The sequence below is a fragment of the Scardinius erythrophthalmus genome, assembly GCF_964197995.2.
Source record: "Scardinius erythrophthalmus genome assembly, chromosome: 22".
Classification (NCBI taxonomy): domain Eukaryota; kingdom Metazoa; phylum Chordata; class Actinopteri; order Cypriniformes; family Leuciscidae; genus Scardinius; species Scardinius erythrophthalmus.
In genome coordinates, this window is record NC_138242.1 from 255,277 (window position 1) to 268,818 (window position 13,542).

The following is a 13,542-nucleotide window of genomic DNA, read 5'->3' on the forward strand; positions in this document are numbered from 1 at the left end:
TGAACGGAACCCCTACAAGGCATGAAAGACTCAAATGAGGAAGGGGACAGGGATGAGGATGTTCCAACTCCATGCAGGATAGCAACAGATCTCTTGCCAGCATGTGAGCTCTTAGATATCAACTCTGCATCGTAACTATGCACGAAGTTTTTTTGGCTTTTAACGAAGCCAATTAAAGAGGTCAGTTAGGTTAAGGTTAGAACCAGGTTGATGAAACATATGGCAACGGAAGTCCGCTCTCTGCTCTGAGGGAAGCTTGCTCACAAGGCATGCGACGTGGGAACCACAGCTCAACTCCAACTCCCCTTCATGTCCTAAAGTTCTCAACAGGCCGACTAGAGACTGGACTTGGAAAGCAAATTTTTGAAAGGCTGGGACATCATCTCGTCTAACATCAGGACTATCAAGGACACTAGCTATCCTCCTCAAAGCTAACTGATGTGGCTGACATAGTATCCATGAAGGGGGTAGGGGAATTTAAGTAAGCATCAGCTATCATCTTGGCTTTGTTGAGCTTAAGGTGATCTACTAAGATCTGGTACTTAAACAGCTCATTACCATCTGGGAGTAGCAGGTTCTCCAAGGATATGCGAAGACGAGTGAACTCACTAGGATCTGGACGAGTAAACTTAGGGATCGTAGGAGGGGGACCACAATACGCTGACTCAGAGGAAGGGAGTACAGGGCGCACCCTTGGCTCTGCCTGAGGAAGGGAAAGTGTGTGACTAGGATAGGCAGGCGAGGGTATGGCACTAGGAGTGAGCAACTCTCTAAGGTCCTGAGGAGTAGGAGGCGGAAGGAACTCACCAGCCTCTGGAACACTAGGCCGAGACGGGCATGAACGAGTAGTAGGGAGCTCAAAGGGATACCGCTGAGACTCCGAGACCACAGGCTGTTTGCTCGTAAAGAACTGTTTGCCTGCCATTCTCACTCTGTCTGCACTGCATATGTGAATGTCTGATGTGATGTCTGCATGAACAGACCAGCAGACAAGTGTGCAACCACTTTAATAACTTCGGCTGCAATACACAACGGTGCCACTTCCTCCACATATGCAACTTTTACACTAAACGAAATTGGATGCCACTGGTACCCCTTCAAAAACAAGAAAAGAAGACCAGGTCTATCATGTTTTCTGTTTCTTCTAGTCCTGGGGGAAGGCAATGTCATTTTCCATTAGTCAGTAAACAGTCAAATATCTGCATTGTTTGGGTCCATAAAATACTGCATTATATAATTTCTACAAGCATCCTTTCAATATCCATATTAAAGCCAAAAAAAAAATCAGAAGGTAGAGTAATTTTTATGCTTAGAAATGCATCTAACCCTATAAAATAAAATGTGCTACAGAGATGTTGTCTAGCTGAGACAAGAAACAAGGTAATTTATAAATATTTCAAAACCACTACAGAGATGAATTCCTACTTTGAATATACTTAGAGAAATCTAGTGATGATCTGAGTTTCATTACATTACTCATTGTAATGTCCAACATACTCATTGTAATTTACCAATTCAAGCAGGTGCACTGACTTTTGGGAGTTGAAAATCAGCCAATCAGATTGCCATTTTTGAGTGCGATATACATCAGATGGTCAGTAAATGGTGCATGGCCATTTCCATGGGTCTGAGTGAAAGCTCTTATTTGTTGTGTGCTAAACCCAATTGAAGGTAAGTGATGGTAAGGCAGGTTAGCAGCTTTGGGAGCATCAGTCAGCTCGGCACAGTCAACCATGTGTATCATACATTGACAGTAGCTCTGAAGCATATAGAGACGGGCCCTTTACAAATGCAAATGTGAAAATATCTTCAGACAGCTTTGCTGAGGATAAGACAAGCTTCAGTGCTCACAGACCAATCAGCTTCCCATCAAAGTCACAAATGATTCTTACATTTCTGATTATAGATTTTCTGAAGCACGGGAAGACTTCACATTTGTGTCCAATCACACTATCACAGAGAAAACGCTATAGAGGGAAGTCAGGTATAGACGAATGCTAAATGTGTGATGTAAAAAAAGAGCCATTAATATAGTGTTACGTCCCTCGTTAATTAGATGTTATTTGTCTAGGAATATTATTAGACGTAACAAAAGTTTTGCATGTCAATACAGTAACAGGAATTGCAATGGAAAAGGAACAGACAACAATCCATGATTTAGTTGAAAGATTTTAATGCTTCAACTGCAATAAAGTGAAGTAGTAATAAAGGAATAAAGTAATGAAAAGTAATGAAGTAATAAATATTTACAATTCGTACAACGTAACCAGAATAATCAAAAGTTCAGACAAACTGAGGGAGAGGAAAGAGCAAGAGAGTGGTGCTTAAATCAAAAACTGAATATAACAAAAAGCCCCTTTAACTAAAGTTAAAGAACTAAACTAACTATCAACAAAAGAGGTAAAAATAAACATCTTCAGCGTACGAGACGCTATAACTAAACTATACTAACTAAAACAAAAACATACATAATTAGCACCACTCCTAACACTAGTGCATCTAATACATCTCAGTAAACTACGTGTGCAAATGTAGGTCGCGACCTGCTTACCTGACTCACAACCTCTCCCGCCAGTCTACACAAAGTTGAACGATGAACTGAGATGAAGATTTCATGACAGCAACAAACACTTAGCAGGCACTGCAAGCACGTAAGTTACCAAGAGTAACACAAAACACATTCGCGCAAGTTACCAAGAGTAACACAAAATTCGAGCACAAACAAAGAGAACTGATCTAACTGCAAGATCACAAAAGCAGCGAACCCCAAACAATGATCAGTCTCTCAGGGGGCTTTCACACTAGCACTTTTGGTGCGCACCCGGGTTCGAATGACATCAGAGTTCGGTTCGTTTGGATGATGTGAACGCTGTTTTCCGAACTCGGGTGCGCACCCGCGAACCGTACTCGAGTCCGCTTAAAAAGGTGGTCTGGGGTACGGTTCATGTGAACTCGGGTACGGTTCGCTGCTGATATGAACACAATCGAACCAAATCGCGGAAGTGAACCACTATTGATGCCATATAATGTGGTGCGTGCCTGCGTGCGTGTGTGTTTAACAACTTTAAAAGGGTCTATACACTTACCTTGACGAAAAGCGGAATTGACGCACTGCAAGCAGAGATGATTTCTGCTTGCCTCCACAAAAATTGTCTTCGGCGGACATCCCGCTGGCTTTGGAACGGTTTTAATATTTTTGCGGCAGACAGACCCAAGTGTGTTTCTGTATCTTTTCTTTGAAAACAAAACCAAAGGTTAAAATAAGAAGAACAAATGTGAAGCGAGCAATTCTATCCATTTTGACGCCTTTTCATAGCGGTTACCAAGCAACACGAGCACGCGCCAGCTGCAGCTTGATGACGCAAGCGTACCGCGGTTCAGATACAAATAATATAATGTGAACACAGTCCATCGGGGGCAGGGGGAGGGGGGAGCAATCGAACTCGGGTTCGGAACAGGCAATCGAACCAAGTGTGAAAGTGCCCTCAGACTGGTCTCTCAAACAAGAGAACCGTCCTCACAGAGTGTGCAAACTCTTTCCCAACCCAGAGTCTGTCTCGACTGTCGTCATTGAAGTTAGAGCCATTCATAAACTGCATGGCGACAGGCGATTGGTGGCGCGATTCCAGACGTCAGCATCCTACGTCAGCAGATTGACAGGCGGACTCTCCAATCGAGCTTCACACCTGAAACAAATAAAGTACACGGACATACACGACACGCATATGCAGCAACATAATGCAAGAACAAAAATTACGTAGCGTGGCGTACGTAACATATAGCCATTGCTTAAATTAAATTAAAACAGCAGATGTGGAAGTGATTTAATTCTTAAAGTAATACTTTGACATCAGCAGAAAATGTAAAACAGTCTGAACTACAAATACATTATGATCTGCACATTTAAACATCAAATAGAACTGGAACATAAATTTATACTGAACTAAATTATTTTTGATAAAAGCAAACACTGAAACCTCAAGTGTAAACAAGCTATTTTTATTTAATTAATAAAGCACCAATTAAAACAGCAGACGTGGAAGCGGTTTTAGGAGCCACTACCGAGAACACATTCGCCCCTCGATTTCAGCGTAGTCCTAGGGAATATCAAAGGGTTGTGATTGGACGATAGCCTCGAAACCATTTGAATGATTTAAAAATGAGAAGTAGTATTTCATACTCAATTATAAAACCAAGACGGCGTCTGATGCAAACCTCCGTTATCTGCAATAATCCTGAGCAACGTCAATTGAAGAATTCTGGAAGCTAGAGCCACCTTTGAGTATCGGGATGCTGGTACTTACTGAAACTGGGCTTCGACTGAAGATGCCAAGCTCGCTGAAAGAGGAACAAGGCTTTTCTCTAATTCAGGCAGATAGATCTATCAACTCGGCGAAGAGCAAAGGCGGTGGCATATGCGTGTTTGTAAATTACCGATGGTGTAGCCATTCAATCCACAGTATTTAATCCAGACATTGAACTTTTATGTTTAAGTTTGAGACCTATTTGTCTGTCAAGAGATTTTGGGAACGTTGTGAACAGTTGTTGTTTATGTCCCACCATCGGGTGAAGCGGCAAACATCATTAGAGACTGCATTCAAGCCCAACTTCAACATACCGGGTTTTCACAAATTCACACTTACAAATAAGTCAGATAGAATAATGGTATGTGTATTTGGTGTGCTGTCTGAGGAGAGGCTCCGAGCTCGGTGTTTGGCCCGAACTCAGAGTTTTCCCCACCATTCCTGGCTGAGATAGGAACCAGCCAAGAGTGAGGAGTCGGGGTGAAGGAGGGATGCTGAAAACTGTTGAGGACTTTAGTTGAGTTGACCATGTATATATATAGGCTTCCTCTCATGCTGATAGGATATATGTGGTAATTGATGTGGTAATAAATAAATAAATAAATAAATAAATAAATAAATAAATAAATAAATAAAAAGCATTGTTTTTGTAATCAACTCAGAAAAATATTTTTGTCCTTGCTGCTTTCACAGAATTTTGAAACTTTGATAAGATTATTTCATTAGACAGCATTCTTCCATTGACATTCCTGATATCATCATTTAACCAAGGGACTGACTTGGGTTTAGCATGTTTCTTCCTCGGAGGAGCAAAAGCATTTAAGATCTTTACACAAGTGGAGTTAAAAGCCTTAACATGTTGCTCTACATTTTGATGAGATATAGAAAAGTCTTAAAATGATTGTAGTGCTTCTTCTTATGCATAATATGCAAGTCTCTATGTGAAATAGAGCAAAATATATGAGTCCACTAGATAGAAGAATGGACTTTCACCAACAATGAACAAACCCAGATACAAGACGGGTTCAGTGCATTCCCACACAATAGAGCCTTTCCCAAATTAGTCAAACCCAAACGCGTCAATAAGCATTTTATCATCGTTAGGGACAATACCTCTGACAAAATCCATACATTCATGAATACATTCTTTGATACATTTGGGATATGCCAGTTCCAGTAAAAAGAATTGCACATCAGATCTCCGTCTGAATGAGAGAACAGTCGAAAAAGTGCCTCTCAAACATGTCTCTCAGTTCCTTGAACAATGCGCTTTGTGTCAAAATATGTTTGTGTGCTCTGAAGTTGTCTGAGGGTTGTCATTACATATGTTTATCCAGGAAATATCTATCTGCTGCCTTTCATCTAATCTCAGTCTTTGGTATGATGCCATTGCTAACAGGCTCGCCTAAGGGACGCCAGCGCAGAAAAATCATATAAATGCAAATGGCACATTCGCCTGTGGAAATACCCACTCTCTCACCTTCCTTTTTTTCAGATTCAGTTTTTGTCTCTCATTCTGTTTTTGTCTAAAGTGGTTTAGTTGTCAACTTTCAGCTTTATCATTTCACAGGAAAACAGGAGAAAAGGTCACAGATATGCCCTTACAGGGGAGAGAATGGGAAAGGAGCTTTGGTGTTCTGCTTCAGAATACTTTGAAGAAGAAGTGCATTCATGTTCTCCAGTTGTGATTCCACTTCAACAAACAATGCATGTATTACACTATGATGAAATGTGCCAACTAGTATGGTTAGTACCGCTGGCAATGGCAAACGTCCATGATGCAAAGCTGTTTCAATAGAGGTAGTGAAGATGAGAAGAACAGCCTAAATAAACACCCCAAAGAGTGAAACACACCACATTCTGTGTGTCTCCCTCATCCTTTCCATCCTGCAGACTCGACTGATGCGGCATGCGCACTAGGAACCAGGACAGGTTTCAGAAGCACTGACGATGCCTCATCATTTAAAAAACCCATATTATTTATATCTGAACACAAAAGCCACCAACAATTGATTGATATCTGTTTAAAATCTGCAAGAGGGGGGGCGCTATGGCGTGTGGTGAAGAGTAGACGTGTCCTCCACTAGCTCCGAGGGAAATTGACTTTTATATATATATTTTTTGTACCTTTCTTTAATTTATCTCTTCGTGATTGCTTTTACGGTATTTAGAAGACAATCTACATTACTTATTTCAACTTGGGCATTGCAAGATGTACAATACTCGACAGAAACAGGACACCCAAAAAGGAGGCCGCAAAACACCGCCTCCTCCTGACTCTGAAACACCGGACCAAGAGAGTAGTGCTGCTAGCACTTTGGACGCTAGGATACAGGCTATGATGAACGCGCTAAAGAATGATATTTTCTCTAAAATGGACACTGTTGCTGTTGGATTGCATTCTGAGATCTCGTCTGTTAGAGGGGAATTGAAAGTCTCCATTGAACCACTTCAGCGGTTAGTGGACTCTCATGAAACGGCAGTGCGGGATCTTGAGCAGGCCGCTAACGACCATAGCTCCCGTATAAGCGAACTTGAGGCTACTGTTAGCAAGTTATCCGCTCAGGTGAATCGTCTGGATGATAAGTGCGAGGACTTGGAAAGTAGATCTCGAAGAAATAATATTCGGGTGATTGGTGTACCTGAGGGAGTGGAAGGACCGCGTCCTACGGATTTTATTGCAGTCTTGCTACAGGATCTACTAGGATTGGAAGAAAAACCACTACTTGATCGTGCTCACCGCTCTCTGCGGAATGAACCAGCGGCTGGGACCCAACCTCGGGCTTTTATCGTGCGGGTGCATTTTTTCCATGCTCGTAACGAGATTTTACGGCGAGCAGGCGAGTCTTCCCCACTCCTTTACAAGGACAAACGGATCTCTGTGTTCCCAGACTTTACATCCTCTGTTGCTAAGAAACGTTCTGCCTTTTCTGCGGTAAAACGCAGTTTGCGCTCCTTTCCGGAGGTAAAGTATGGGCTTCTATACCCCGCCACACTTAAGATCACTATGCCGGATGGCACTTCGCGGCGTTTTGAGGATCCCTCTTTGGCCAGTGACTTTGTTAAAAAGAACTGTAAGTAGTGTGATCGTCTTGTTTTGATGCCAAGATCAGTCTAATGCCTGCAAGTAGATAACGTCACGTTAATTGTTTTGTTTGGTCTTCTATAAGTTACCCCGCCACATTTAAGATCACTATGCCGGATGACACTTCGCGGCGGTTTGAAGACCCCTCTTTGGCCAGTGATTTTGTTAAAAGAATCATCATTATTATGTCGGATGACACTTCGCGGCGGCCTGAAGACCCCTCTTTGGCCAGTGACTTTGTTAAAAGAACCATTATTATGTCGGATGACACTTCGTGGCGGTTTGAAGACCCCTCTTTGTCCAGTGACTTTGTTAAAAAAGAACTGTAACGTTAAGTAGTATGGACATTTTCGGTGCTAATGCCTACAGGTAGATTGTCTTTTCTTTTTGTATATTGGCCCTGGGCTATCTACAGTTGTTCGTGACACTTGTTTCTATATATTTATTTTATTTTATTATTATTATTTTTTTTTTTTTATTATTTTTTTTTTGTATATTTTTTTTTTTTTACCAGTTGTTAATGTTTTAACAGTAAAAGCAATGTTGTTCTGGTCTCATTAGATGTTTAGGGCAATTCGTCTGGTTTAAGTTGGATTTTGTGACCTTTACAAACCCTGTAGGTACATTGGTTCAGTTTTCTTTTATTCATCTTTCTTAGTCAATTTCTCTCAGGTAGCGCTATTCATTTTAGTTTAGAGCTATTACGGAGCGTTCTGTGCCTTTAGTTAGGTTTGGGTTTGTGTGCATCTCATTTGGGGAGATGCTAACAATGGGGTGGTGTGGGGGGGTGGGTGGGCTTGTGTTTTATTTTTGTTGTTGTTGTCACGTGTTTTCTAGGTTTTATTGTATCGGTTTTTATTTTGTTTTACCAATTTATGCTGCTGTGGTGACGGTTTATTTGTCATTTTCATTGACATTCCTTTTCTGTCCTATTTTTGGTGGATGGCCCAATCAAGTGTAAACCTAAGTACTGATGGAGGTGATCTCAAGTTAGTGTCCTGGAACTGTAAAGGCCTGAACTCCCCTGTGAAGCGTACGAAGGTATTAACTCATCTCAAAAACTTAGGAGCACAGATTGTTTACCTTCAAGAGACGCACCTAAAATCTACTCATTCTCAAATTAAAAGTAAGTGGGTTGGTCAATCTTATTTCTCATCATTTTATAGTAAGTCCAGGTGCGTTGCAAATTTAATTAGATATTTGATAGTTACAGGCAGCTTATATGGCACCCAACTAATTTTAGTTAATGTATATGCCCCAAACTGGGATGACGCTGAGTTCTTCAAGAAACTTTTTTCTGCTCTTCCGGATATGTCCTCCCACTTACTCATCTTAGGTGGGGACTTTAATTGTTGGTTGAACCCAAATCTTGACCGTTCCTCTAATAAATCTGTAGCACTTTCAAAATCGGCTAAAGTTATAAAAGACTTTATGGAGAACTTTTCAATTTCAGATCCTTGGCGTTTCTTTAATCCTACTAGTAAAGCTTTTTCTTTTTTCTCTCCTGTGCATCGTACATTTACTCGGATTGATTATTTCTTATTGGATAATAGATTTCTTCCATGTCTCTCTTCTACCTCTTGCTCATATGAACCAATGGTTATCTCAGATCATTCTCCTGTCGTACTCAATATTAGGTTTAAAGGCTTGGTTCGCTCACGTTACCCTTGGCGTCTTAATACGTGTTTATTGTCAGATAAAAAATTTACTGATATGATTTCCAGAGAAATTGATTTGTTTTTGAGTACTAATAAGACCTCTGATGTTTCTGCGTCTGTCTTATGTGAGACATTGAAAGCTTACATTAGAGGTCAAATTATTTCTTACGTGAATTACGATAGAAAGCTGAAGAGGAAGAGATTGGTCACTCTAACTAATCGTATTGCCCAATTGGATGCCGCGTATGTCACTTCTCCAACTCCTGAATTGTATAAAGAACGCCTCACAGCTCAGTCAGAATTTAACACATTGGCCGCGGACCGTGCTGTTGAGCTGTTACTTAAGACTAGCAGTGCATACTTTGAACAAGGGGATAAAGCTGGTAGAATGTTGGCACATCAGTTGAGGCAGACTATCTCCTCTCACCAAATTCCGGAAATTGCCACATCTTCGGGCACTACGATAGACCCAGAAGAAATAAATGAAGAATTTAGAGCTTATTATGCCTCATTATATACATCAGAGACAAATGTGGGAAACTGTGATTTTGATGGCTTCTTCTCCCATTTGGAAATCCCTCAGGTTAATTTGGACATGGCTGATCAATTAGAAATCCCAATAACTGCTCTAGAACTTTCTGGTGCTCTCAAAGCGATGCAGTCTGGCAAATGTCCAGGACCAGACGGCTTTCCTGTAGAGTTTTACAGATGCTTTCAAAATAAGTTAGCCCCGGTTTTGATTGATATGTTTAATGAATCTTTTCTGGCTGCTAAACTTCCCCCTACACTTAATCAGGCTTCTATTTCTCTTATTTTGAAAAAGGACAAGGACCCTCTTAGTTGCTCTTCGTATAGACCAATTAGTTTATTAAATGTTGACTTCAAAATTTTATCTAAAATGCTTGCTCTTCGTTTGGAAACTGTTCTTCCAGATATCATCTCTCCGGATCAAACTGGGTTTGTTAAAAATAGGCACTCCTTTTTTAATTTGAGAAGGCTCTTTAATACTATTTATAATCTTTCGTCAACACCCTTACCTCAAGCAATTATAGCATTAGACGCGGAGAAGGCCTTCGACCGTGTGGAATGGGCATACTTATTTTATACTTTGGAGAAATTCGGCTTTAAGGAAAATTTCATTTCTTGGGTGAAGCTTTTATACTCATCCCCTTTGGCTTCAGTTAGAACAAATAATAATCAGTCTTCTTATTTTCCTCTTTATCGTTCAACGCGGCAAGGGTGTCCTTTAAGTCCTCTTTTATTCGCCGTGGCAATTCAGCCTCTTTCCATTGCGCTTCGTGGTGACCCGCATATTAAAGGTATTGTGAGTTGTGGGCAGGAACAGAGAGTGTCTCTATATGCTGACGATCTTCTTTTATTTATTACTGACTTCTCTGTGTCAGTTCCGGCGGCACTCTCTGTTCTTTGCTCATTTGGATCCATTTCTGGATACAAGTTAAATTTAAGTAAGAGTGAGCTTCTACCTCTTAATAAAGCAGCACATGATTATCCACTTCACACCCTGTCGTTTAAAGTTGCTCAACACAAGTTAAAATATCTTGGGATTCAGGTTACTGCTAAGTTCAAGGATCTTTATTGCGCTAATTTCACTACTCTTCTGTCTCAGGTACAAAGCAGTTTTAACCGTTGGTCAGTGTTGAACTTATCCCTAGCTGCTCGGATTAATAGTATTAAGATGAATGTTCTTCCCAGGTTTTAATATTTGTTTAAATGTATTCCGATTTTCCTTCCACAAAATTTCTTTCGTAAATTAGACGCCATTATTTCGGATTTTGTTTGGAATGGGAAGCCACCAAGATTGCGCAAACAGTATTTACAGAGCCCGAAGAAGCTAGGAGGTATGGCCTTACCCAACTTTAAGTTCTATTATTGGGCGGCTCATCTTAGAATAATTCAGTTTTGGTTACATTCTGGTCCACAATTATTATCGTCAGTCTGGTTGGGAATGGAACATTCTTCCTGTAAGCCTGTTTCACTTTCAGCTTTGGCTCATTCGCCTGTTAAATCACCTATAAAAAGTTACACTAAAAATGTCATTATTAAGACAACTGTGAAGATTTGGAATCAGTTTAGACGTTCCTTTGGTCTTCAAACATATTCTATTTTGCCGCCAATAACAGCTAATAACTCCTTTCCTCCATCGTTAATTGATCGTGCATTTGAAGTTTGGTCCAATAAGGGTATTAAAACATTTAAGGATCTCTATATTGATAACACTTTCGCCTCATTTGAACAGTTGTCCCAAAAATTCTCCCTCTCAAAACAACACTTTTTTAGGTACTTGCAGATCCGTAATTTTGCTTTTCATAGGTTCCCCCAGTTTCCTTCTATACCCTCTGACACACCCCTTGATATTTTTTTAAAACCAGCTCCTGCTTTGAAGGGTATGATCTCATTCATTTATGCTCAGATTCACTCACTCAGATTGGTTTCTTTGTCGTCAATTAAAGCGCTATGGGAGGAAGATCTGGGGATTGCGTTCACTGACGATATGTGGGGGAATGTTCTCGACAAAGTGCACCGCTCTTCAATTTGTGCCAGACATGGACTCATCCAATGTAAAATTTTACATCGTACTCATCTGACTAAGACCAGGCTCTCTAAGATGTTTAATAATATTGACCCGACTTGTGACCGATGTCACCAGGCAGTAGCAACACATATACATATGTTTTGGTCTTGCCCAGTCCTAACAATTTATTGGCAAAATATTTTTGATTCTTTGAGTGAGGTCACAGGGAAGAGATTAGTGCCTGATGCGGTCACTGCACTTTTCGGGGTAACTCCGGTTACAATATCATTGTCTGCAGAACTTAAGATGTTCATAGCCTTTGTTAGTTTGTTAGCGAGGCGCTTGATTCTATTGAAGTGGAAGTCTCCTACACCTCCATCGTACTTTCATTGGATTAGGGATGTCCTTTACTTCGCCAAACTAGAAAAAATTAGACATTTGTTAAGGGGCTCCCAGGCTAAATTCTCAAGGACGTGGGATCCCTTTTTTGAATATGTGGGGAAGTTGACCTTCCCAGATAATCCTGAATAAATTTAGTGTCCCGCGTCTTTGCTGCAAACGACTGGGCAGTAGGTGTTAAGTGTTAAGTTTCTGTATTCTATATGTGTAGAGGGATTTTGTTTGTTCTTGTTTCATGTTCAAAATTGAATAAAGAGATTTGAAAAAAAAAAAAAAAAAAAAAAATCTGCAAGAGATGTTTTCCCTGTTTGGCTGTTTGGTAACAGGGGCTGAACAGCTGTCAATCATATCAACGAAAGACCAGAAGGCCAGAATTAAAATACTTTACTCAAAAGTTGCAGTTTACTAAAGGGCAAAAGGTTCCAGAAATAAAAGAGCAAAAAGAATGTAATATTGTAAGATTTATGCCCATTCTCTGTGTGCTGTGAAGTCTACTCCGTAATAATGCTACTACATTACTCTCTACTGAAATTAATACCCATTACTGAGCAAATATTGCATTAGTGCAGCACAGAGAGAACAAAAAAATACCTGTACATGTTTGAATAGCACTTGACCGAACTTATTCATGATTCTAAACACTAAACTTTTTTGGTGATTATTTAAAAAAAAACAAGACTTCCATGTGAGAAACGAGTGAAGAGTTCTTACCTTGCCCACATACAGCGGCTCCATCCCGGTGTATTCCTCAAGCACAAAGAACTGATTCCAAACCCAGTTGCGTTTTTGTCTCTGCAGGGTGTCCCGTGAGTGTGTGGGGTGTTTGTGGGGTCGGTCAAGGGTCGTGTCAGCAGACCAGATCATTTTCTGAACAGCGAGGAGCCAGACGGCACAACACACGAGACGGCCACAAACACTCATCTAGGGCAACGTGAAGGATCAGCACACGGGAGTGAAGGATCAGCACACCGGAGTGAAGGATCAGCACACAGGAGTGAAGGATCAGCACACGGGAGTGAAGGATCAGCACACCGGAGTGAAGGATCAGCACACAGGAGTGAAGGATCAGCACACAGGAGTGAAGGATCAGCACACAGGAGTGAAGGATCAGCACACGGGAGTGAAGGATCAGGACACCAGAGTGAAGGATCAGCACACCGGAGTGAAGGATCAGCACACAGGAGTGAAGGATCAGCACACGGGAGTGAAGGATCAGCACACCAGAGTGAAGGATCAGCACACGGGAGTGAAGGATCAGCACACAGGAGTGAAGGATCAGTACACCGGAGTGAAGGATCAGCACACAGGATTGAAGGATCAGCCCACGGGAGTGAAGGATCAGCACACAGGAGTGAAGGATCAGTACACCGGAGTGAAGGATCAGCACACAGGAGTGAAGGATCAGCACACGGGAGTGAAGGATCAGCACACAGGAGTGAAGGATCAGCAAACAGGAGTGAAGGATCAGTACACCGGAGTGAAGGATCAGCACACGGGAGTGAAGGATCAGCACACGGGAGTAAAGGACCAGCACACGGGAGTGATAGGGAGTGAAGGATCAGC

General features: G+C 41.2%; 1 protein-coding gene across 1 annotated transcript in view; it reads right to left on the minus strand.

Annotated features, from left to right (window-relative positions):
• Window positions 1-12,900, minus strand: part of LOC308682403 (cadherin-7) — a gene marked incomplete at both ends in the record, with an annotated part of 118,667 nt that extends 105,767 nt beyond the window's left edge. Inside the window, one exon of the mRNA XM_081352113.1 lies at window positions 12,691-12,900. Within this exon, the coding sequence (XP_081208239.1) occupies window positions 12,691-12,900 (210 nt within the window). The remainder of the gene's footprint in view (window positions 1-12,690) is intronic.
• Window positions 12,901-13,542: the final 642 nt, after the last annotated feature.